Below are 27,670 nucleotides of genomic sequence, written 5' to 3'. Positions count from 1 at the left end.
CATTCTTTAAACAATTAAAGACAAGTTTCTTGCTCTTTGTGGGATGTGGGAATTGGGTCTACAGTTCACATCATTCATCTCTGGGAACTGTTTCATTGGCAACATGATTGTTACAACATCTTGTCCTTTGATTAAATGAAGAGAAACAATCACTTCCTAAGCAAGGAGCCAAATAGCTCACTTTTCTGGTCCTGCTGTGGCTGGGACATCTTATATCTGTGCAACAGTTTTTGCATGATGATGATGTATGTACCACGATGCCGCCCCTTCAAGAAGAGGAAACATTTTAAGGACCATAAACTAGTCCTTGTACCACGTATAATGCAACCTCCTTGTGCCGTACATTCTCTGCGTGAGGACTTTTGTAGGACCAAAGGGAAAATTTCCCTTTGTTCTTGAATACTTGCTGAAAATCAACTGACAAAAGACAGATTAATAGGAGAGAAGGATACAAATTTATTTGATCATAGTTTTAAGTGACATGGGAGCCTTCAGAATGAAGACCCAAGATACAAGGGAACAGTCCATTTTTATGTTTAGGTTCAAACAAAGTATAACCAGCTGTGTAGAAACAGGACTGGACCAAAAGTGTATAATGTAATGCGAATAGACTGAGTGGGGAAACCCGGCAAAGCCTGTCTGTTTAGATTTTATTTGGCCTCTCTGTGGTGCATTCCTTCCTTCTGTGCATTGGGCAAGACCCTCTGTGGAACAGGGGTCTTGAGACCTACAATCAGAAAAAGTGGGTTGGAAAATTTATTTATGGTCTGTTTTTTACACGAAAAGTTGGGGAGATTAGAATTATATTTTTGGGTTTCTAGGACCTGCCTTGGGGAAGAAGAATTCCAGTTTCTAAGGCAAGTCTTGAGGGAGAATGTGGCGCCAGAGGCAGGAAGGCAAGAGGGGTCAAATAACTTTTTTCTGTGAGGCTGCTTCTGAGGCCTTCATTTTGGGGTGTCGTTTTCTGAGCCCTAACACTTTGGAGTCAGTGTGTTTCACTGCTCTGCTCTTGCTGTGTGACCTGTGACCTGTGTGAGGGCAAATCATTTACCTTCTCTGAGCCTCAGTTTCTTCATCTGTATGATGAAGCTAACTATACATACCTCAGGCAACATTTAACAAAAACAATGCATATAAAAATACAATTGCTGAAAGCATAGTAAGTGCTCGATCGGTGGTATCTAAATACATCATTGAGAAAAAGGGCAGTTAGTTCTGGCTACTGATTATTAAAAAAAAAAAAATTACTATAAGTTTACCAGGTATTGCTTTGGCAAATAAAAGCTGCTCAACCGAAGTCATATCTCCAATTTGTGTTTTGTCAAAATGGTACTATGGAAAAATGAGAGAAAGGGTAAAGAAAGCGAAATGGGAAAAGGTGAGTGAATGGAAGAATAAAGAAGAAAAGAGAAAAATAAAGAGGAATTGAATTTTAAAAAGATTTAGAGAAGAAAGGGCAAGCAGGAGAAAAGAAGTTAGAAGAACCAGAACTGAGAAAGAAGAGGCCAGATCTGAGGCTTCTGCGCCGGTGAAGACCCGGGCCAGGCCTGGCAGAACCTCGCAGGGCACAGCTCGGGGCGGAGCCCAGCAAAGCAACCACGCCCCCTCATTGATGAGCTCAAGAAGCCGGGACCTTTTGGTCCTGGGCAGCCTCTCGGCCTCCCAAAGCACTGAGGCTGGATAGCACCAGGCACCCAGCTAGCAAGACGCCCTCCGACTCGAGGTGAGACCCCTGTTTTCCCCGCCCCGCCTCGCCACCCTCTCCGGGTTCGGCGGGCGCTTCCCTCTGCAGGGGCGGGGGCGCGCGCGGTCTGCGGTGCGCGGTCAGCCCCTGGGGCGAAGGCCGCATCTAGGTGATCCCTGCCTGCCACGTTATCTGGAGCTGCCCTGGGGTGACCAGGAACAGTCCCGAAGTTGGAGTAGCGGTTCGCGGACGCCACTGCACTTAACCTGTGGCAGCTTCTGTGGAATCATTGCCTCTTTTCATTTTCCTTACTCCGAAAAGCTCAGAGAAACTTGGCGCATCCCAGGCTCAGTTAGTCACCGTGAGTGATGGGGCAGCGCCCGGATGACTGGCAGCGCCAGTAGCGCTGCTAGGGACACGTGGCCGACAGATGGCAGAGAGATCACTTACAGGTAGTCATCGTAAGAGATGGGGCTGCTCCAGTCGCACTGCTGGGGACAGGTGGCCAAGAGGAAGATGGCCTGGCTCCCACGCTGGGAAGGGTGTGACCAGGACAGACACAGCAGGAAACAGTTCAGGTGTTTATGGATTTGGGAAAATGAAAGTGAGTAAATACGGCCCCTTTCCATCAAGAAATGTACTTGTGATATGATATATACGTGTATATCAGAATAAATGTATTACATATATATGTTTTCATCCACCATTACTGGCTCATAACTCCCATAGGCCCTTGTTACAGTCTTTTGTTATAATGTCGGGGCACTGCAGCCCTCAGAAAAATGGAATTTCTCTCTTTGACCTTCTGTCCTCCTTCCATCTGCTGCTTTTTCTCCCCAAGGTAAGGATCTTCCTCTACCTTTTTGTCTTGTAGCTGGTTATAAATAAATTCTCTGGCCTATCTTTGTCTGATTGTAGGTCATAAGACTCCCATTTTGGAAGAGGCCCCGCTCCATACCCAGGAGAAGGAATGCTGCAAAGGGGAACCAAGAAGAATCTGAACAGACAGGCCTCACTGGGTTTCCCCAGTCTACTACTATTAGATCATACAGATTTTGTGGGATGATATTCCTACACAATTATCTATCAATCATGCCTATCCGATGAAGTCCAGACTCAGGCCCTCAGTTGCTGTCTACTCAAGTAACTTACATGTTTATATCTGCAGGCCAAACCTCTCCTCTGAGCTCAGGATCTATCTGTTCAGCTGAATAATTGACAGCTTCTTTTGTTTTCAGGGAGGCCTCATATCTCTGCTAATTGAACTCTTAATTTTCCAACCTCTTACCCATATCCCAAACTTAACTCTTTTTTCTGTTACTCCCCATTCAGTAGATGTGACCGTTATGCATTCAGTTGCCAGACTGGAAAATCTGGTCATCCTTGAACTCTTCCTCTCCCTCATACTCCATAGCCAATCTGTTACTGAGTCTCCCCAATTTTATCTCCCAGAACAGATATCTCTTGACTCCCTTAGCTTCTCCACCAGAAAACTTCCCTCCCCAGGTTTCAGCCAATCATCAGGTCTCCTCCGCTCTACTGCATCCTGAATGTAAATCATCTAACCGTCTACCCACACCCACTTTCTGCCAGTCTGTTCAGTAGCCACAATGTAGTGATTCCTCAAGTGTCTCCCATCAAAGTCTTATCCCTGAGGTCCTGTAAGGGACCTCATTACCTGTAAGGTCCTACAAGGACCTGTAAGGGACCTACCCAGTAAGGGACCCCACTTCCTCCCCAGCTTTATCCCTCCTAATTCCCTTGACGTCTGAGCTGTCACACTTAGGCCCTTTAGTTAGTCTTCATGTACCAGGCATCCTGCAGTTGAGTGAGTTCATGCCTGTTCACTTGTTCTCATCTTGGTTTAATCTTGTCTTCAGGGAAACCTGATCTGATGCCTAAGTCCAGGTGAAATCTCCCCTGTTAGATGCTTGTCATTGCACTTCTCCTCCTTAGCCTTTATTATTACAGTTATGATTTTGCATGTGGTCTGTGCATTTTTGATTAATATCTGAGTCCCCTCATAGAGAGTAGGTGCGAATGGGACCTGGTGTTCCTCCCCATGGTGCAGTGTATAGCATAAAATAGGTATTCAGCAAACATCTATTGAAGGGTGAAACACATAGTGACTTCTGGGTGGAGAATCCCTAGAAGAGAGGGTAGCTTTTGAAATGGGCCCTGAAGAATTGGTCGAAGTGACGTTAGTACTGTGAGTGGCTTGAGCCATTTCTGGCAGGAAAGCAGGTGCAGCTTGCAAACGTCTAGTTCTGTTAAGACCAGCGGAGCAGAATGAGTGTCAGAATGAAAAAAAAGCTTGGTAACAATTCTTGAAGTTCTCTAAGGAGTTACTTATATGACTCAGAGAGTGGCCTCCTTTAAAAATTTTTTTTTAATGCCTTTATCAGAAAGAAAAAGCAACAGGCAGAAACTCACTGTATTAGTCCTTTGCCCTCCTTTCCTCTTCTGTCTCTTTTCCTATAATGTAAGCCCCAAGATAGGGATTTCTGAGTATCTTCAAGATGCAACTCTATGTTAGCTATTCTCAATTGTAAAGAAGACAAAACTAGGGTTGCTTTATACTGAGGCCACATTTTTGGAATCTGACAGCTTAAAAAGCTTCATTGTGCTAGGTACAGTCTTTAGAGTGTGGTCAAGCCACTGATGAGTTATTCTAGTCTTCAGAAGTCAGTGGAAAGCTGGACACTTCAGAACACAAATATATGTTGTTGTTTTTTCTCCTCTCTAATCTCAGAGTAAAACATTTCATTTTTTTTCTTTTTTGTTATTCTTTTGGTCCTGGAATTTTCTTTTCTCAGAATGCCATAATAGAAAAAACAATGGAATTTAAAATCAGTTCAACTTCTTACTGTGTTATTTCTTTCTATCGTCTCAGGTACAGAAGTTCTCATCTCTAAGCCTTAAGTTCTTGATCTTTATAATCTTATCAAAAAATCAATCTCCTGTGTAGAGCACCTGCCTGCCTGGCATTTAGTTAGTACATGTGCCTTTTGCTCCTTCCTTTCAAAGCTTCTTTTATTTCAGTATTCCCAGTGTTCTTTCTTTTATCTTCACTTTATCCCTCACCCAGACATTTACCTATCTATTAAAATGTTTTCTTGTGTCCTTTTTCTCTATTTCCTAAACCAGTGTTTGGTTGTTGATTTTTTTTTTTTTTTCCCTAAACTCCCTTTATTTCACCCAGCTATGCAAATTACGAGGCCAGGGATATGACCACAATCAATTAAGGTTTAATTTACATGAATAAGCTTTCTTTCTCATGAAAATACTATGTGTCACTTCTCACTTGGTCTAACACCCACAAAATCCCCACCCTATCTGGCACAGATACACTCAACATGGAATATTAAGCACAATTTTTATTTTATTTTTCTCCATAGAACAGTCCGTCTTCAGTCTTTAAGGACTCAGCTCCTTACATGGGCTTTGGTGGGGGTCGTGGGGCAGCACCTGCAGGTCTTAATCAGGGTGGGGGTGTTCGATCCTTGCGGGCTTCATGAGATCGGTTCCTGACTACTTTGCTGTGAATTGCGCAACTCACACAGTAATGTAGCTTCACATACAGTTCGGGAAGCAAATAGGCTTCGAAGACGCTTGCTTCAGAAACGTCCCTGACTGCTGTGGCCTCCACTATGTTCCGAATGTCGAATTTCTTAATGGCCTTGTCCTTGGGCATGCATTGGGTACAGTTTGTGCTGGGAATAGGCTGCACGTGGCTGCAGCCCTTTTTTGGTACAACCATTGTTCCTTCTTTGCTTTGTCATCTTGGAGGCGTGCACCGGAGAGTGTGTTTTGTTTTTTAATGTGTTATGGTATGGACACATTTGGAGATAATTTAATAGAATTTTTTTTGTTGTATATTTCTGCATTAATAGTGAAATAATCGAGGTAGAAAATGTTCTTTAATTGGTCTAGGAGTAAATCTTGGAAAAAAAAATTGAACTCTGGAATAGGGCAGGGGGTAAATTCGAAATGAAAGTCTGTTGCTAATGAAGATTTTTTGTGTGTGTGAAAAAATTATTCTATAATTAAGACTTTTAGAGAATTCTAACTACTTTGTGCTGACATGTGTTAAATATTTTCAGAAGATGGCTGATCCTTGGCAGGAATGCATGGATTATGCAGTAACCCTAGCAAGACAAGCTGGAGAGGTATGAATTAAAACTTTGGCAGCCATAATGTGATGGGTGTGAAGTGTGTGGTTGCCTTATTAAATAAAACATGTATTTTGTTCAGTCTGCATTTGTTTTCCTTTTACTAAACACTTTATAGTGAGTACTTCAATTTTATATCATTAAACGTCTTGTGATGACAGTTGTGCAGCTAAAATGGGATGTTAGATTACATAATTCTGTACCTAAAAGGTCATAATTATTGAAGGCTTATGTTATAAACATTTTTATAAGAAATTCTTAAGAATAGGGTTTTTTTTTTTTTAGACAGAGTTTCACTCTTGTTGCCCAGGCTGGAGTGCAATGGCATGACCTCGGCTCACCACAACCTCTGCCTCCTGGGTTCAAGCAATTCTCCTGCCTCAGCCTCCTAAGTAGCTGGGATTACAGGCATGCACCACCACACCTGGCTAATTTTGTATTTTTAGTAGAGATGGGGTTTCTCCATGCTGGTCAGGCTGGCCTTAAACTCCTGACCTCAGGTGATCTGCCCGCCTCGGCCTCCCAAAGTGCTGGGATTACAGGCTTAAGCTACCATGCCCAGCCAAGAATATCTTTAAGGAATGTTATTTAAAGTCAGATTGAATGTTTTAAACCATTTTTGTGTTTTATCTTTTTGTTTGATTTAAAATTACTTATGCTTTTCTATTTGCCTACCAAAAACCCTTTTTAGGTGGTTTGTGATGCTGTTAAAAATGAAGTGAATGTTATGCTGAAAAGTTCTCCAGCTGATTTGGTAACTGCTACTGACCAAAAAGTTGAAAAAATGCTTATCTCTTCCATAAAGGAAAAGTATCCATCTCATAGGTATTAATTTCCATTTCAAATGATAAAATGAAATCTAAGTTGGAGTCACTTATACTAGGCAAGCATTTTGATTTTAGACACAGACATTGACTTTAGTTAGTTTAAGCTGAAAAGGGATTTATGTTGTGGGTGTGGGCTCCTTGGGCCAGAACCGTGGGAGGGAGGAGGAGTATCTGAGGGGACACAGGAGCTATGCCTGAGGAGGCCACTGGTAGCCTCACTCCTGACTCTGATGGTTTGAATACTTTCTAACTAACCTTTTGTCTTTACCTCATTAGTTTAAGATTACAAATTCTGGGCAGGGATATGCGGTTTCTGAGCTTAGGTGCTTTGCATATGCTCAAGCTGACAGGGAGTAGGAAAGAGGAATATTTGGATTCCTTCACAGCAAAAGGAATGGTTGGGTGCTTGGAAGCTAATGTGACAAACGTCTGCCATTGGCATGATTTAAAAGTTCAATTTCATTCTCTGTATCGTAAACTTCTTTATATGGTAGAGTGGCTGTAGCTCTAGAAAGTCTGAGAGAAAATCCTGAAATTAGGGCTCTTTTACAGGTACAGAAATGTAACAGAAACATTATCATTCTAAACTGTTAGCACTGTGATTCTGGACTTCTTCCTAGTCATGTCATTGGCCATTCCTGGTGTTTTTAGCCATTGAGAAGAAAAAATGTTTAAAGCCGTGGCTAAGTATATTTCTTCCAAATAAAAATATTTATAGCGAAGAGGAAAAGAGATAAATAAAGATGATGATTGTGGTTATTAAGACAGTTCAGTTTTAAATGAAAGAAAATAAATAGAAAAGAAAATAGGAAAGAAGAAAACCAGTGAACTCTAGCACCATTTATGGGATTTCCATAAGATTTAGTTAGAAACAAGTTACTAAGTGTAGCTCACACTCAAGGCAAGGGGTATTAGGCTCTGCCTCTTCATGGGAGTATTGGAGAGTGTCTGGACCCATTTTTAAATCATGGCATTTCCTTAATGATTTCTCATCTCCAAAAACTGCTCTTTTCTGGCGTGTGTGTGTATACATGTGCATGCCATGCATATGCCATTACTTATTCTGGTATTACATTTTATAATTTTTTTTTTTGAGACAGTGCGATCTCAGCTCACTGCAACCTCCACCTCATGGGTTCAAGCAATTCTTCTGTCTCAGCCTCTTGAGTAGCTGGGCCTACAGGTGCATGCTACCACGCCCAGCTAATTTTTGTATTTTTAGTAGAGAGGGGTTTCACCATATTGGTCAGGCTGGTCTTGAACTCCTGACCTCAGGGGATCCACCCGCCTTGGCCTCCTAAAGTGCTGGGATTACAGGCATGAGCCACCATGCCCAGCCACATTTTAAAATTTTGAATGCTGTAATTTTTCACATGACTTTACTTTCAGTGAAATAAAATAAAGCTTCCGCCTCACTGTTATCAGTCTTTCTAGGGACAAAGAAGCAACAATAGAAAAGTAGGGCGCAGACTTTTATATTTTATACAAGACTGTGTAGCTAAGGAAATGTCATGGTTTGGAAATTGCTAATAGGAGTGTGTCCTTCTTGCTTTCAGTTTCATTGGTGAGGAATCTGGCAGCACGGGAAAAAGGTGTCTTAACTGACAACCCTACATGGATCATTGACCCTATTGATGGAACAACTAACTTTGTACCTAGGTATGTTTTAAACATTTTAATATAATTGCTCTTTGTATATTACCTGTATAGCCCTTTAGAGTGCTCTGTGCAGGAACATACGCATTTTAGAGAATTGTGCACTTTGTTTATGCATCTTTATTCTAAGAAAGGGTATCTAAAGTGAACAGAGCAAATTGTATTATGCAGACTTCTCATCGGATATGGAGGTAAAGAAATATTAAGGGTGTGATCTTTTTATGTGGAGTAGCATGCCCTGATCACCATTCTTTTCTTACTCTTGGAGTCATATAAAAAAAAAAAAAAAAAAATGGAAGCAAACAACCTTGCTTCTTTGAGATCGAGAAAGAAACTAATGAGGTCACTATTGGAATGCTGTCAATATGGAATGAGTTCGGTCCAGAAGAGAAAACAGGGTTAAAAATTGGAGGAGTGTGAGGTTCAACAGGCTTAGGCTTGAATTCTGGTGTTTTTAAATTGACTTTGTGACTTTGGGCAAGTTAATCTTTTTAAGCCTCAGTTTTAAAAAAGACCATATTAATGTCACCTGTCTAATAGAATTGTTTATTGATGGGACTGTATGAGTGGTACATTTAGGTAAGAACTTAGTATAGTGCCTGGCACAGAGTTTAAGTATATGATATCACTAGAAGAAAGCCTGATGGAATTGCGCATGTGAGTTAAAATGAGTAGCCAATTATGTGGGATTCCACATAGATGTTACTTTTTTTTTTTTTTTTTTTAAGACAGGGTCATACTCTGTCACCCAGGCTGGAGTGCAGTGGCAAGATCATGGCTCGCTGCAGCCTCGAACTCCTGGGCTCAAAGTATGCTCCCACCTCAGCCTCCCAAGCAGCCGGGACTACGGGTGCAAGCCACCACACCAAGCTAGTTTATTTATTTTTGTAGAGATAGGGTCTCACTACGTTGCCCAGGCTGGTCTCAAATGCCTGGCCTCAAGCGATCCTCCCACCTTGGCCTCCCAAAGTGCTGGGATTACAGGCTTGGGCCACCACACCCAGCCCATCAATGTTACTTTTGAAGTTGCCATGTAGTTGTACACATCTGTACTACGTACAGAATTGTTAAAATCTATAAAGTTTTATAGACTTTATATACATGATAGTGTTGTAAGTTAAATGTGGAAAGATGCTCATGATGTAATGTAAGAGGAGAAGATTATATGATACAGTGTGTATAGTTTGATCCTATTTTTGTTAAAATAACAACGCATATTTAGAGGTTTTTATTTGTAGTATTTATGTTGACCCTATTTTGCCTTGATCTTGACTCTCTTGTGGGTCAGAAATTTCAACCTATGTGTTTAAACTGTCATGCAACCATAAAAATAATGGTGAACAGTCTACTATTCAGATGTGAAGTTACAGGTTTGGTGTTGGAATAGAGACAAATAACAGCAATCCTGAACAATGCAGTACCTGTGTCTACCAAGGCTCCAGGCTGCAGGAAAAAATGATGAAAATAAACTCTTTTCTTTTTAACAATTCACTTTAATTTTCTTAAAATTTACTTTTATTTTTTGAAAAGATATTTTCACATAGTCATTAGATTATGGCATTTGATACTCAAAAGATAGGAAATGGCATACAGTAGAAGGTACCCTTGCCACTTCCGTCCCCAGTTTCTCAGGACCCATCTCTCAGGTGACCATTGTTATCCATTTCTTATGAATCCTTTCCGAGATGTTTCATGCCTGTAGGAGCATCTTGTGTGAATGCATGTATGTGTGTATAATATGTCCCCTTCCCTATTTACACAAGGAGTTGTATACAATACACACTGTTCTGCATCTTAGATATTGTGGGGAGGAGGGATAAGACTGTTTATAGGAAAAATTTTATGAGAACTTCTATTACAAAAAGATGAATTTTTGTAACTATATTAACAATAAGTTCTATCTTGGTGAATTTGTGTTTTGTCTTTTTTTAAGATTTCCTTTTGTAGCTGTTTCGATTGGCTTTGTTGTAAATAAGAAGGTATGTTGTTTTAAACATATAGTTGATTAAATGCCTTGCTTTAGTTTTCTGGGAAAGAGTAAATGTATCTTCATAATAAATTTAGGTGTCTTTATTTTCAATTCATATAACTGCATTATTTTGAATATAAGCTACAGGACTGTTAAAATGTTCATAACACATTTCCATTGAAGAAAATGTAATGCTTTCTGAGAAGCAGGGGTTGTAAGGAGAAAATGCACACAAGTAACTGAAAGTTCAGTATTTAGCCACCGTTATATGTGTCAGAGAGTGAATGGGATAGGAGTTTATGTGTGATCTAAAATGCTTCATGGAAAAGGTGGGATTTAAGCTGGGAATGCTTTAATAGGTATCAGTGAAAAGAGCCCTTTAAAGACCAAGAATTAGCAAGGGCCAATGCATGGTTTGAAAATAGCAAGTGTATTGTGGGATCGACACATTATTGAATACTTGTGTAGAAAGCCCTGTAGAGTAAAATCCATAGCTATTGCATTTCCTTGCTGTTTGGCTGTTTGTTTGGTTAAACAGTGAAGATATCTGCTACTATCTTACATCCCTGTCTTCAGGGAATTTTTGATATGTTTGATCAACTTGTACACAAAAACACTAAAGAAATTTCTGAAAATAAAACACAAATTAATACAAATGGAGGCTTAGCCCTAGGGTTGTATTAATCGTGAGAACGTCCAAAAGGAGCTAAGTGAGCATTCAGTCTATAATCAGCCCTGGGCTGTGTGCTGGTCCTGCCATTGAACTCACAGCTCAGCACAGAGTTGGATGTGTGAACAGGTAAAGATGATATGTGGTGGAACTATGACAAAAAAATACTGTGGGAACACAGGATGTCACCAATCTGCCAAAAGTGGGTTGGGAAAATCTTTATAACAGAAGGGGGTCTTAGAAATTGGTCATGTGAGTTGATCCTTAGAAAACTAGGGCTTTGCCAGATTTGGGGAAAAAAGGAAAAGAAAAAAGAAAAGCGTTTTAATCCAAAGAAGAGCTTGGAGAAGTCGAAGACCATGATGTGTGCGTGGAACAGTGAGATGTTCATGGAGAGGGAAGCACTGGAAGTGGCCAGGGCAGAGGTTAGTTTGGCCTTACTGTAAGGCACAGTGGCCAATCTATGTGAGAAAATTTAGTTTTTGTTTCTAGGTAGTTGGTAAACAGAAGATGTTTTGGAGTGGAAAGTGACAGATAATTCTAACAATGCAGAGATTATACTGGGGTTTGGGTGATTATGAACTAAGTAGAGGCAGTGAGAATAGCCAAGGAAATGCCAGAATTGGGAAGTGTTTTTAAGATTAAATTTGAGTGGTGAGATTTATGGGGAAGCAATGGGAGGTGATCAGGCAATGAGTGATTTTGACCTCCTTGATAGAGATTCTGCAAGACTAGGTTCCAAAGTATATGTTTTTATCTATGATTATGGGGTTGATGGGAGCCAAATTATTAATAAGTTGAATTTGTGGACTGGAAAGGCCAACCTGTATGAATATGGAGAGCTACAAGGGAAATGGAAGTAATAGAAGAAGGAAGAAAAGCCTGAAGTATCTAACTTTTAAGGCTGAGGCAAAGAAGGAGTTTCTAAAATAGTGACTCTGAGATGGATTGGTGAGTGAGGTAGAACTGAAAGAGTAATTCTGGAAACATGGAGGTACAGAATTAAATATTAAATAATGGTTGATGATGGCCAGCAGTCTCCAATTCTTCAGACAATACATTTGGTCAGGAAAGTTCACTGATATTCTCTGAGGGACTTTCAGAAGAATAAGTGATCAGGGCAGAAGCCAAATTGTAATGCATTAAGAGGAGCACAGGAGATGCAAAGTGTAGACTACTCATTGGCAGTAAAGGGAAAAGGAGGGAATAACATTTTGAAGGTTTTGTAAGGGAGGGAGAAACTTGGTGAGAAGGTATGAGAAGAAAAATCCAAGAGAAGAGGTAGCAGTTGATGGAGCAGTTTTTCAGAGAATATAAGAGAGGGTAGAAATCCTAACACAGGAGGTGTGTTCACCTTAGAAAATGGAAAAGCTCTGTCTTCTTCTGGAGCAGGAGGGAGAGAGGTAAGGTGAGTACTATTAACTCTGGACATAGATGAGGTGAGAGTGAAGGATTCCAGATCTGATGAACTCTTTCTCTGATTAGGCTGGAAAGCATCCTACAGTATAGCCATTTCAATCAATTGTTAGTAGTATATGATATTTTCTTGTTATGGTCTTAGAAGAATTCGTTGATTTAACGTGGAAAAATACTCAGGTTTGGTAAAAGAAACTTGTTTTTCTTCTGCAGATAGAATTTGGAGTTGTGTACAGTTGTGTGGAAGATAAGATGTACACTGCCAGGAAAGGAAAAGGTGCCTTTTATAATGATCAAAAACTACAGGTTTCACAAGAAGGTAGGTTTATTCTCCAATTATTAGTGCCATTGATATTGTGTACTCATATTTTACTGTTCTTTTAATGTTTACCTATGGAATTCCCCAGTTGTTAAGTTATTCATAAACTGTGTTTATTTTCTCTTTGTTCTGTTATTTCAACTTCAGTTTTGAATGTGGAGTGGAAATAGGGAAAGCAAATGCAATTGAGCAAACACTTCAGGCTCAGCATTGGATTTGGTGATGGAGATAGGAAGATGATTAAGACTGGCTTCCTACCCTCGTTTGAGTTCATGGTTTATGTATTAGCCATTGTAGTAAAATTCCTTATAGAATTCCTCTGATCTGATGCCATTGTGACAAATTACTGGAAAGTAATTTGGGGAAAAAAGTCAATTAAAGATGGAATCACTTAAAATGATACACATACATTTTACATGAACTGAATGATTGGCATTTGAAGTCTTCTTCCTCTGTGACAGCTGTCGACCCAAAAGGAGAAAGCTCAGGCAAAATTAATATAGAGAGTTTATTTGGGCCAAGGTTGAGGTCTGCAGCCCAGGACACACTTCCAGGTTGTCTTAGAGAGTGCTCCAGAGAACTAAGGAGAGGCTCAAGTTTTTAAAGAAAAAAGGATGAATCAGAAGAAGAGGTCATTTCTAATGTTTTTCAGGAATTTTCTTTGGTTTACCGGTATCACATTAATTAGTGATTGGCTATACATTGTTGAACTGTAGAGCATATGGCATTTTATGGCTACTTGGCATCAGTTAGTCTAGAGCCTGCATAGCAAGTGGCTTCAAGAAGCAATTATTTAGCTCAAGGGGGAGTGAAACTGACTGCTGGTATACTTTAAATGCCTCTCTGGGCCTGATAATTTAAAGGGGCTGACATTCCACAGAAAAACGTGGTTTTTTTTCCGTCTTTCTCACAGCCGATTGAAGTTTTGAGTTACCTTTCTTACACAAACTACATCCAACATTTTTCAGTTTGCACTTTGAGATTATTTTAAATGCAGCAAGAATTTAAAGATACTTGCAAAGCTATTTGAGTTCAGAATCTTCCTAGATTTTATTTAATTTTTCTTCTCAATCACTTAATTTGAGAGCAGATTTTTAGGTCATTTTCTTTTTATTGAATTCTAAGGCCCCAAAGATTGGATGAGGCGTCCTAGTTTTCAAGATGTTAACGTGAAAAAATATGCATCTTAGAACTGAAGGAAGCGGGGCCAGAGGTCCTGGGGCAGATTCTTCTTGGCGCTTCTGCAGGGAGGAAGCTGCACAAGGATGCCGCCTGGAATGCTCGCACCTCCTACCGGGATGGCCTGCGCAAGACGGGGCGGTCTCTGTGCGGGTTTGCAGGTGTGCGGGTGTGAGCCATGGTACCCAGGGCCAGATCGCGGAAGGGAAGTTGGGAGGCTGGCCTGCAGACTGGGGTGAGGTCGCCACTCCTTCCTTTCAGGCTGGAGCTACTCTGCTAGGGTTTAAAAACTTGAAATGAGAATAAAGGGTAGTATTTACGAGAAAATGAGAGAGAGTAAATCATATCTAACCTCCTCCAGCCTTTTTTTTTTTCCCCATAAGAGACCAAATTAAACTTACGCACTCTCCTAGCTGTGATTGCCCTTCGGTCACAGAGAGTGAGAGCAGAGCGAGACCAGGTCTGAGATAGCGAAGCAACTCATTCCTTTAAGGACATTCACACTGATGTCCTATTTTCAAACGATTTGAAAATTGCATCATTCTGCCTCCAGTACTGGCAGTTTCTCTGTTCTGTGATCAATGTGATTCACAGGAACATTTTGTTAAATGAGCCAAGGGTGTGGAAAATATGACTTTTATATTGGTCTGGGATTAGCTATGAGCTCCAGCATTTTCACTGGAGGAAGTTTCATTTGGGGCAGGAAAAAGAAAAGGCTTTCTGCGACTTGCCAGAAAAGGTTCTATGAGAGCAGGTCAAGGTGGCCATGCATATCCTAAAGAATGGTTGTGGTAGGCTAGACTGCTGTCAATGGGAGCTGGCGAGGTGGCCAACTCAGCTGCATGTGGGTTTGCACCGGCCACACTGGTGACTCCACTAGGAGCTCTCAGCGTCCTAGTAAGTGCCATTCTTTCTTCATACTTTCTAAATGAAAGATTTAATCCTTATGGGAAATTTGGGTGTTTGCTAAGTATTTGAGGATCTACAGTTATGATCACTCATCCTCCAAAAGAAGAGGATATTGAGACTAAATAAAATATCTCACAAGCTAGGTGATCCAGGTTTTGTGGACTTTGCAACACTTGTGGTCATTATGGCCATGATATTAATCTTCCTGGTGGGTCCCCACCATGGACAATGATCTTGTGTATGTAACAATCTGCACGTTTGTGTATGTAACAAATTGGCACATTTTCAGTCTCCTGGGTTAAGAGCCTAGGCAGTGCTATCAGAGAGCTGCTTGCTGGAAAGCCTGCGCTGCCACATCCCCTGGCCTGTGTTCTGCTGCTAAGCCGCATTGTCTGTGTGAACACATAGATTAATTACCTAAATTGGGCCCTGGATATATTTAACACTTCCATCATGACTCCAATATATTACATATTCTTTAAAACATCAGTTTTTAAACTTGTTCAGCTGTTGTTTTTAAGAAGTGGCAAGATATGCCCATTGATGATGTCACTGGTACTTTTGACTGGCTTTACAATAATCGTGGGGATATTCTTGTTGCACGCTTTTAAAGGTGTCAGCTTTAGTCTGGCAAGTCTGCCTGTGTCTCTTCAAAAAGACAAAAAAGCAATGAATGGCAATCTCTCTAATATATAAGAAGTTCTTAATAATAATGAAGAAAGCAAAAGCTTAATCTGTGGAATCAAACAACACACTGGTGAAAATATCTCCTGAAGAAAGGGAATTCTGAAAGCTTTTTAAGAAAGATATAATTAAAAGGTTAATCTGTAATTCTGTTATAAAGTGAATTTGAATATCAGAATATGTCTGAAAAAGCACTGTTCTCAAATAAAGACAATCCTTTTAAAGATTTCGCTAATTTGAACTAAGAAATTACTTTTCTGATTTTTTTTTTTTTTTTTTTTTTTTTTGGAGACAGCGTCTCACTCTGTCACCCAGGCTGGAGTGCAGTGGAATGATCTGGGCTCACGGCAACCTCCGCCTCCCAAGTTCAAGTGATTCTCCTGCTCAGCCTCCTGAGTAGCTGGGACTACAGGCGCGCTGGCTAATTTTTTGTATTTTTAGTAGAGATGGGGTTTCACCATTTTAGCCAGGATGGTCTCAATCTCCTGACCTTGTGATCCACCCGCCTTGGCCTCCCAAAATGTTGGGTTCACAGGCGTGAGCCACCGTGCCCAGCCCTACTTTTCTGATATTTAAACGATGGTTGCTCACTAAAATGAACTCAGTGCATGACTAATTTCTATTAACATTGTATTACTGTAGAGATTTTTTTCATTTTGAATCCTTCTCCAAAATCTAACACTGCTTAAAATGACAGTTTTAAGTCTATAAAAATGCTTTATTTTTTCATTGGTGATGAAAGTCTGAAATGTACATTTATTTGTCATCCCCACTTCATTAATCCCTAATCATATAGGCTTTTTGATCTGCATAAAGAACAAAATTATCCCAAAATTATCCTGTGATTTACCTTACCTATTATAACAAAATATAATACATATATTTTATATAAAAGTTAAAATACAATACATATTATATTTATATAAAAATTATAATTATATAAATATATATATAAAATAGGTTAGGTAAATCAGAGGATAATCTATATAAAATAGGTAAAGTAAATCATATGATAATAGAAATATATATGAACCAAAGAAATGTGGTAGCTTTCATAGAAACAACTCTTTTCCTTTGCATAATTATTCTTCACTTTACAAAGTATTAAATTATTTAACTATTAAAAGTAGAGCAGCAAAAAGAATAAAATGCCTAGGAATACAGCTGTCAAGAGAAGTGAAGGACCTCCTCAAGGAGAACTACAAACCACTGCTCAAGGAAATCAGAGAGGACACAAACAAATGGAAAAACATTCCATACTCATGGATAGGAAGAATCAATATCATTAAAATGGCCATACTGATCAAAGTAATTTATAGATTCAATGCTATTCCCATTAAACTACCATTAACATTCTTCACAAATGTAGAAGAAACTATTTTAAAATTCACATGGAACCAAAAAAGAACTCATATAGCCAAGAAAATCCTAAGCAAAAAGAACAAAGCTAGAGGCATCATGCTACCAGACTTCAAACTACAAGGCACAATAACTGAAACAGTATGGTACTGGTACAAAAAGAGACACATAGACCAATGGAACAGAATAGAGAACTCAGAAATAACACTGCACATCTACAACCATTGATCTTCAACAAATCTGTCAAAAACAAGCAATGGGGAAAGGATTCCCTATTTAATAAAAGCAATGGGGAAAGGATTCCCTATTTAATAAAAGCTGCTGGGAGAACTGGCTAGCCATATGCAGAAAATTGAAACTGGACCCTTACACCTTATACAAAAATTAACTCCAGATGGGTTAAACCAAAAACTATAAAAAACCTAGAAGAAAATCTAGGCAATACTATTCAGGACATAGGCACGGGCAAAGATTTCATGACGAAATTGCCAAAAGCAATTGCAACAAAAGCAAAAATTGACAAATGGAATCTAATTAAGCTAAAGAGCTGCTGCACAGCAAAAGAAACTATCATCAAAGAGAACAGGCAACCTACAGAGTGGGAGAAACTTTTTGCAATCTAGCCAGCTGACAAAGTTCTAATATTCAGCGTCTACAAGGAGCTTAAACAAATTTACAAGAAAAACACAACCCTGTGAAAAAGTGGGCAGAGGACAATGAACAGACACTTCTCAAGAGAAGATATTCATGAGGCCAAAAAACACGTGAAAGCAAGCTCAACATCACTAATCATTAAACAAATGTAAATCAAAATCACAATGAGATACCATCTCACACCAGTCAGAATGGCAATTATTAAAAAGTCAAATAACAGATGCTGGCAAGGTTGTGGAGAAATAGGAACACTTTTACATTGTTGGTGGGAATGTAAATTAGTTCAACCATTGTAGAAAACAGTGTGGCGATTTCCTCAAAGATCTAGAACCAGAAATACTATTTGACCTAGCAATCCCATTACTGGGTATAGACCCAAAGGAATATAAATCATTCAGTTACAAAGATACATGCACACATATGTTCATTGCAACACTATTCACAATAGTAAAGACACGGAATCAACCCAAATGCCCATCAATGATAGACTGGATAAAGAAAATATGGTACATATATACTATGGAATACTATGCAGCCATAAAAAGGAATGAGATCATGTCCTTTGCAGGGACATAGGTGGAGATGGAAGCCATTACCCTCATCAAAGTAACGCAGGAACAGAAAACCAAACATTTCATGTTCTAACTTATACATGGGACTGAACAATGAGAACACACGGACACAGGGAGGGGAACAATACACACTGGGACCTGTCAGTCGGGGGTGAGTTGGCGGGCGGGAGAACATCAGGAAAAGTAGCTAATGCATGCTGAGCTTAATACCTAGGTGATAGGTTGATAGGTGCAGCAAACCACCATGGCACACATTTACCTATGTAACAAACCTTCACATCCTGCACATGTACTCTGGAACTTAAAATTAATTTTAAAAAGCAGTACAACAGTTACAAAAATGCTCAGGACAAACACACCTGGTGAACATACATCTTGTCTGATGGGAAGAGGTGAAGTGTGGGGTGTCGAGTGTGTCCTGAGCTGCAGTCAGGATGTTTCAGAGGAAAATGGAAAGCCTTGGATAATTTGCCAGCTTTGTAAATGGAAGTGAGAGAAGAGCTACTATGTAATTTTCACTTTTGTTTTCTTTCAAATCTATATATAAGTTCCCTATTGAATTTAGTTTCTAACATCTACCTTTTTGTGTTTAAGATATTTGCTCGTTTTTCACGACACGTATCATGCCTGCAGGCAAATTGGTTATATTCTGTACATTTGGGGAATGGTCTAAGGAGCTGGACTCTTTTTGATGCTTATAAAAAGCTGACTTGGAAATAATAAGTTTATCAGTTTTAATATTTATAAGCTTAGAAATGAATTTGATAAAACTAGGAAGAGGGATAAACATGTTATATTTTCTTCTGAATAAAAGTGTCATTTTTTTAGAATTCTAGTTATTAAAATCTAGTGATTATTTAAAACATTTCCTTTTTAGATATTACCAAATCACTCTTGGTGACCGAGCTGGGCTATTGCAGAACATCAGAAACTCTAAGAACTATTCTTTCCAATATGGAAAAGCTCTCTTGCATTCCTATTCACGGGTGAGCTCTTTTCATTTTCCACCTAAAGTTCTAGATCATTTAACATCTTAAAATAATATATTTTCCTTTAGAAATGAAATATTAATAGAAACGGAATTGGTACCATAATTCTAATTTTATAATGTAGCTTTGAAATGTTTTCTTTGAAAATAATTTCAAACATAACAAAAAGTTGTAGAAATAAAATAGTGCAAAGAACAATTGCCTTTTTAAATAGATTTGCCTGTTGTGAATATTTTACTCCATTTGCTTTATCATATAATTATTCTTTCTCGTCTTCTCTCTGTCTCTCTGTATGTGTGTGTGTGTGTGTGTACACACACATTTTTTTCTCCCTCATTATTTTACAGTATATAATATACATCATGGCTCTTTAAGAATAGGATTTTTTTTCTGTAACCACAGTACAATTGACTTCACAAATATACTTTTTGTCTAATCTACCATCCATATTCAGTCTTGTCAGTTTTGTCAGTAGATCTAATAATATCCTTTATAATATTTGCCTTCTGCTGGTACAGGATGCAGTTTAGGGTGAGCATCACATTTAGATGTCATGTCTCTAGCCTCCTTTGATCTGGAACATCTCCATAGCCTAAGAAATTACTCATTTCCTTTAAGTTTTCAAATTATTTGCATAGAGGTCTGCAAGGTAGAATTTTATAAACCATTTCTGGCTTCTCCATATCAATAATTATTTCCCCCTTGTCACTTATTTTGTGTATTTGTGCTTTTTTTCTTTGTTCATGTTTTTAGTTTTGTTACCTAGTGGTTTATCAAAGACCCAGAATTTTGATTTATTTACTGTTTTTCTCTTTTCTACTCAATTATTTTCATCCTTGTGTTTCCTTTTTGTCCACTTTGTTTTCTTTTTTCCCTTTTGAGTAGAAAATTTTAATTCTTTGATATTTATTGATAAAAGTTTTTAGGCTATGAATTTTTATCTGATCACTGCTTTCGATATCTTCCATACATTCTGATTATTTATTGTTTTCATTATAATAAGTATATTTCATAAGTTCTGTAATTTGTTTGTAGTTCCTTTTTCACCCAAGAGTTTAATTCTTAAATTTTCACAAGGACAGATAGTCTTAGCCTGTTTTCTGTTGCTTATAACAGAATACCTGAAACTGAGCAACGTATAAAGAAAAGGAATTTATTTCTTTCAGTTATGGAGGCTGAGAAGTCCAAGGTCGAGGGGCTGCATTAGGTGAGTGCCTTCTTGCTGGTGGGGATTCTCTGTAGAGTCCTGAGGTAGCACAGGGCATCACATGGCGAGGGAGCAGAGCGTGCTCACTCAGGTCTCTCTTCCTGTTCTTATAAAGCCATATTCCCATAACTCAATACGTCTTATTCCCATGAGAACTCGATAAACTACTAATCCATGAATGGATTAATCCATTCACAAAGGCATTTATTTCTTTTCTGCCTCTTCTCCACTCTGTGTATCCACAGGCTAGGAATGCTCTGTTAGAATTAGTTTGTTTGCTCTTTCTTCTGCTTACAGGTAGTTTGAGATTTGTATTTTCCGATTCCTAGACATGCTGAAGGAATAGGTCTTGTGGGTTTTATTTGTCCTCCTTTTTGATTTTATTTAATTTTATTTTTCAGGTGGGTAATGGGGAGTTTCAAAATCAGCATGCCACTATTCCTTTCTAAACTTGAGTCCTTCTGTAATCAGTTTCATAAATGAAGAAATTAAAAGCAAATATCCATGCTTACTTTTATGTTTACATTTTCAAGAAAAGCTAGAGTTTTGAGGTCTTTAATATAGGTATGCTATATTAAATAGAATTTCTGACCTTTATTATAGTTGTTTGCATTAAAAATCATAAATTTTGTCATTCAACAAAATCTGTAAGTTTTGAATAACACATATTTTACTGCCTACTGTTTCTACCTTTTTTCCTTTTGAAAATATCATCACTGAGTTATAAGAGTCTTAGACCTGATCAAAGATCATCTAATAATCCAGTCTTTTTTTGTAGGTGAGTCGACTGAGGCTCAGAGAGGTGATGTGGTTGCCTTAGATCGAACAGCTGGGTGGAAATATGACTAGAATCCTGGCTCCCACATCATTTCTCTTTCTCTAATATTGGACTTCTCTTAGGAGTCGGACCTTAAAAATATAGTTTGGCCATGTACAAACTAATTTTGTACTATACATCTTTGTTCTATACAGTAATGAGTAAAGTGAAAAAGAGAGAGAGCCTCTGTCAAATAGCTACAGAACCTCCCAGAATGATGTCCTTGAGGGAAAGGCAATAAACTTGTTGCTACAGTGTGCTGTCTTGAAGCAAGGACTGTAACCATGGGCTATAAAATGGTTATGTTAGTCATAAAAGAGCTGCAAGAGGTTTACAATTTTACCTTTAATTTTGCTGTTGGATAAAGTAAAAACTAATTTTTACTTCAGGATTTTTTCAGAAGTATAACCAGGGAAATATTACCAAGGAGAAGTTCTGACATTGATTTAAGATCTTTTGCATTCAGCTGCTTCTTTAGTTTAGCAATGTGATTTCAGAGTTACTTATACAAAACAATGAAACTAAAGGGAGTCATAATCTGAATGAATGCTTTAAACAAGCAGAAACAGTCTAATAGGTTCCTAACTAGGAACAAATATTTTTGAGACAACAATTATTGTGGCTCAATTTCCTTTAATTTTTCAAAATTTAATTAGATGAAATGTACCTGGTATATATTTTCTGGCATCATCTTTCGAGAATAATTTTATCATAAACATAGCTACTTTTTATTATGTATCTTTTATATGCCAGGCACTCTTTTGGTGCTTTACAAATATTATTTGTAATTATTGTAACAGTGATCTAAGGTAAATTAGTATCCCTATTTGATGACAAGAAAGCTAAAACTCAAAGAAGAAACTTGGTCCACATTCGTGTTTTTGGTTTTTTGTGATGGAGTTTCACTCTTGTTGCTCAGGCTGGAGTGCAGTGGTGTGATCTCAGCTCACTGCAACCTCCGCCTACTGGGTTCAAGCAATTCTCCTGCCTCAGCCTCCCAAGTAGCTGGGATTACAGGCATGTGCCACCACACCAGGCTAATTTTGTATTTTTAGTAGAGACAGGGTTTCACCATGTTGGCCAGGCTGATCTCAAACACCTGACCTCAGGTGATCCACTCTCCTTGGCCTCCCAAAGTGCTGGGATTACAGGCATGAGCCACCATGCCTGGCCCAGATTAGGGTTTTTAAGCAGCTGAGCATGGAACAAACTCAACTCTTTGTGAACCCCAAACATAGTCTTTTTTATGATATACCCTATTAGCTGTATAGGAGGATCAGACTAAGATAGGATTCAGAAGGCACAGTGTAGAATCTACACCATAGCCTTAATTACCTGGTAATATAAGTAATCTCTTTGGTAATATTTGCTCACAAAATATATGCTCTAGCTGACTACAAGACTCCTTGCCTGAGATCCCATGATGTGCATTAGAAGTGATGGCAGCACCACTAGTTGCTATCACTGTTGTTCTGCTAGCCTAGGATTCTCTCTGAATAGAATACTAAGGGCTTACTTATAGAAGATCTTGGTCTTTGCTTTCCATAATATGAGATATCAGCCATCACATATCTCATATGAAAAGGGGAGAAACACATCTTTCTTTATAACTGAAAAAATGCCACAAAAGCTCATTTGATTTCATTCATTTGGGAAACAAACATCTTGGAAATTTATTGCACCTGCTAGTTCTTTCTTAAATTTGATGTGCAGCAAAAACATAGGCAGGAAAAAATTCCAAATCAAAGACATTATATCATTCTAATCCTTTTTTTAAAAAATCTCTTTGAGATGAAGGATGTACTTGGGTGCAATATTTTTTATAGATACAAAATAAATACCACATTTGTAATCAATTTATCATTACTTTTTTTAAAAAATAAACTGGGAAAGATCTTGGTAAATAGAACCCACTGCTTTATTTCCAGAGCTTTAAACAGTCACAAAAGGAGTTTGAATAGAAACCATTTGCAATTAACTTGCAGACATAATGACCTTTTTCTTCTAAAAACACATTTCAGTGTGTATTTCTTTAATAAAAAGGAACATTGTCTAACATAGCCACAGCACAATTATAAAAGTCAGGAAATTAACATTGATACATAATCTAATATAAAGACTTTATTCAAATTTTGAAAAAAATTTTAACCCAATGTCCAATCCAGACTCATATATTGCATTCAGTTCTCATTTCTCATCAGTTTCCTTTAATTTAGAACTCGCTTGGTCTTTCTTTATCTTTTATGACCTTGACATTTTTCAAAAGTATAGGCCAATTATTTTGTAGTCTATCTCTTGATTTGAATTTGTCTAGTTTCTTTATGATTACATTTGGATTATGCATTTTTGGCAGGAATGTCACAGAAGTAATGTTCTGTACTTCTCAGTGCATCATATCAGGAGGCATATGGTATCTTTTTGTCCTATTATGGGTGATATTAACTTTGATTACTTGGTGATGGTAGATAGATCATTGTAAAAATGCTATTTTTTCCTCACTGTACTTACTATATATCTTGTGGAGAGATACTTTGATACTGAAAATATCAAACTTTTACCCATTAATTTTAACATTTATTGATGATTTTTTTTTTTTTTTTTGAGACGGAGTCTTGCTCTGTTGCCCAGGCTGGAGTGTAGTGGCTTGATCTTGGCTCACTGAGTAGCTGGGACTACAGGCGCCCGCCACCACGCCCGGCTAATTTTTTTTTATATATATATTTTTAGTAGAGACGGGATTTCACCGTGTTAGCCAGAATGGTCTCGGTCTCCTGACCTTGTGATCTGCCCACCTTGGCCTCCCAAAGTGCTGGGATTGCAGGTGTGAGCCACCACGCCCGGCTGATGATTCTTTACTGAATAAGTTATTACTATAATTGCTATCAAGTAGTATCTTACTTATTCTTACTTATATCTTACATATTCATCTTACCTTGCTGTATTTTCAAGGAAGAGGTGCTATGAGAGGAAAAACCTGTAGTAATCTTTCAAGAGAGGCCTAGGTTTATGCAGAACCCAGGTGGGTTGCAATCTTTTTAGGTCTAGATATGATGCACATCCAGTTGGGAATGATCAATATCATGATACTTTATGCTCCCTAGAGATTATTGTGCATTGTGTATGTGTGTATGTGTGTGTGTGTGTGTGTGTATCTGTGTAAAAGAAGCTGTAGTTGCCTTGGGTTCAAAAAATATGAATATATTTGCATGCTGTTATAGTAGAATTATAGCATTAGTTTTAGGGCTTTTTTTCTGCAAAATTATTGCTTTCATGTTTATCTTATTAAATTATTGCTTTGTGAGGATTAGTTTTGGGATTTATATGGTACATCACGATAACTGGATTTTATATATTTTTATTTTAAAATTAAATACCATCTTTTTTTTACAGTTATTCTCTAGATTGGTTCAACTTATCTCAATCAACATTCAAACTGAAGTTAGGAGGAAAACCTTATTTGAAAGGTTATGTTTTTCAATCTGCCATTTTTGAATACTATTTTTTAGGATCCAGAGTGTTGGAACAGCAGCTACTAATATGTGCATTGTGGCAAGTGGAGGAACAGAGGCATTTTATGAAATGAGAATTCACTGCTGGGATATTGCAGGAGCTGCCATTATTGTTACTGAAGCTGGTGGTGTGCTAATGGATGTTACTGGTAAAATTATGAGAAAGTGAATCATTTTTCTCTTTACATCTCTTGGACTTTCCTCTGTATATGGAGTTTAAAAAAAGTTTGATACATATGATAGCTTGGATTTTAAGACAAACAGGCTGTATAATTTTGTGCAAAATCAAAATAAACATTAGGAGATAGAGGCAAGGATGAGAACTAATGGCAATGTGGGACTAATAGTGATAAATGGCTAAGCCTTTTCAAATGTGAGTAATAGGAACTCCTGAAAGGCTGTAGAGAAAGCCTAGAGAGTCACTGAGTCTGAGGCTTGTATTCAGAGTTCTTTGAATTCTGACCATTGTGATAGTTGATGGTGGACCTTCAGTCCTCCACCATCACCTTCTGTGTTGGGACTAGAGAAGTTAAATATTTGCTTTGAGCTGATGGTGAAATTTTTGAAGTGAAGAGTGAACCTGGGTTCAAAGAATTCACCAGTGATCTGAGAGAAAGGCAACAAAGAAATAAGGAAATGGGAAGGACAGTGGTATGAAAATTAATTGGAGTCACATTTTCTGTCCATAGATTCTTAAACAGTAAAGAGGTAATAAGAGTGTATACACACACACACACAAAGAAATAGAGAATAGATGACATTTTTCAGACTAGCATGACTTGAGACTCTCTCTCTCCCCCAACCTTGCCAGTAAATACCAAAAAACTGGTATTTAAAAAAATATATACTTAGAAACTCAGTTATGGATTGCCAAAGCTTAAACATTGTAGTTATGTGACAGTACAGTAGATTTTTAAAAGAAAACTGAAAGTAGTAAAATGTCATGATTGACCATAGTGCACATTGCTGTACTTGTTTGATGTAAATTATTTTTGTACCAGATATAACTATTTACCATACTTGATTTGTTTTAGGTGGGCCATTCGATTTAATGTCACGAAGAATAATTGCTGCAAATTGTACAGCATTAGCAGAAAGGATAGCCAAAGAAATTCAGGTAGTACCTTTTCAACGAGATGATGAAGATTAATTGCAGCAGCCTCATAGTCAATCACAGTTGCTTTTCTCCAGATTTGCTGACTCACTGTGGATATGTGTTTCAGATGTATTATATGCTTAGTTTAAATTGTCTTTGTCCAGATTAAGAATTTTGAACTTGTTTCATATTTTACTATGGCTAGGTTTGCAAGAATAGACGTAATGTTTATTTCATTATTTAAAAAAATTGCATGTAAGAGCTTTAGGAAAAATACACAAAAAGTACAGTTGATGAAATAAGTATAACAGCAACTGAAATAGTTAGCAATTTTGCATTTCTGAGTATCAATGGTCTGAAATTTTGACTTGCTGTATATATGTATGCCTAGATACTCGCTTAGAAAGTTACCTATTTGGAAAAAAAAATTGTTTGCTCTCAAAAGCCATATTTAAATTTGTAAGGATATATTGAATATTTCCTAGACCAAGATTTTTTCTTTGCAGAGAAACTTTTTTGTTTTATTCGGTGTTCATATAACTCCTAGCACCGTGCTTGTCAGTTGGCAACCAAAATTAAACATTGTAAGAATGAATATTTTGAAGTCATCAATTCCTAGTTATTATATAGAGTAGACATGTAATGAGCTCATCATTCTGTACTTTTGCTGTATTTTTCATGATGATGTGAATTTTGAAGTAAAAACAGTCTAGTTATCTTTTGTATGTTTCACGTTAACATACTGCCAGATAGAGCTGCTTATTGTGGGCATTTCTGCAATAAATATATTTTCCGAAGCACTTAGTTAAGGTATGTATTTTAATTTGCTTTAAACTCCCTAAGAGAGAAGAAACTGTTCCCAAAAAGCACTCTCATCAGATATCTGATATATTTAGATACAGTGTAACATTTTACTAATTTCAATAATCACATTTCAAAGATGTTGATGCTGATTTGTGTTGGCAAATTATGCGTTATTATTAATATTCAACTATTTGGTTTCTTCCCAAATCGTTACATAATTTCATTGTAACTGGATTCCATTCAGCCTTTAAGTAAGAGAATAGATGACATTTTTCAGACAAGTATGACTTGCAGTTTCCTCTGTCTCACACCAACCTGGACAGGAAATACCAATAAATATCTTTTTTCTTTTTTTTTTTGAGACAGAGTCTCACTCTGTTGCCCAGGCTGGAGTGCAGTGGCGCAATCTCGGCTCACCACAACCTCTGCCTCCTGGGTTCAAGTGTTTCTCCTGCCTCAGCCTCTCGAGTAACTGGGACTACAGGTGTGCACCACCATGCTCAGCTAATTTTTGTATTTTTAGTAGAGGTGGGGTTTCACTATGTTGGCCAGGCTGATCTCAGACTCCTGACCTCGTGATCCACCTGCCTCGGCCTCCCAAGGTGCTGGGATTACATGCGTGAGCCACCACACCCAGCCACCAATAAATATCTTAATCATCCTTGGCCCATCAAACACAAAAAGAAAATTATACTGGTTCATAGGTATTTTTAAAGGATTAATTTATTGTTTAGCCCTTGGCACATGAAAAGGCTACTAAGTTTTATTGTAGATTTCTAAATGCCTTGTGTTTGATACAATGAAAAGTGCTGCTATAAAGTTTTCAAGGTAGGGATTATTTTGTGTACATCTAAATAAATATATATGATACTAGGATTTGAGTACTGTAATTAATTTATTAATACTATTGATCACGTGCAGTTAAAACATCTGATACTGTATTATTCTAGGGTTGTTTTTGCAATAAAATTTATTTTAATATAAGAAGAGTATTATAAATATAATTTTAAATATTTCCATAAAACTTTAATGAAAAGTATAACTGATATTTACATTATTAATGTTTATAGTTTAAACTACTTTTAGGGGTTTTATGTTAAGTTACAATACAAACTTTGCCATTGTAATTGAATATAGATTCTTATTTTTTGCCTATAGTTTTTTGAATTTAAAAAAGC

The 27,670-nt window shown here is 37.8% G+C and overlaps 1 protein-coding gene and 2 pseudogenes across 1 annotated transcript; 2 read left to right on the top strand and 1 right to left on the bottom strand.

Annotated features, from left to right (window-relative positions):
- Nucleotides 1-1,657: 1,657 nt before the first annotated feature.
- Nucleotides 1,658-27,358, top strand: LOC129042825 (inositol monophosphatase 1-like; annotated as a pseudogene).
- Nucleotides 5,166-5,444, bottom strand: LOC129042823 (small ribosomal subunit protein eS26-like). Its single transcript, XM_054499140.2, has one exon. The coding sequence runs from the start codon at nucleotides 5,442-5,444 to the stop codon at nucleotides 5,166-5,168; it is 279 nt and encodes a 92-aa protein (XP_054355115.2).
- On the top strand, nucleotides 14,501-15,602 carry LOC129042822 (magnesium transporter NIPA2-like; annotated as a pseudogene).
- Nucleotides 27,359-27,670: the final 312 nt, after the last annotated feature.

This window comes from Pongo pygmaeus, chromosome 7 (genome assembly GCF_028885625.2).
Source record: "Pongo pygmaeus isolate AG05252 chromosome 7, NHGRI_mPonPyg2-v2.0_pri, whole genome shotgun sequence".
NCBI lineage: Eukaryota > Metazoa > Chordata > Mammalia > Primates > Hominidae > Pongo > Pongo pygmaeus.
This window is presented reverse-complemented; position numbering and strand designations above follow the sequence as displayed.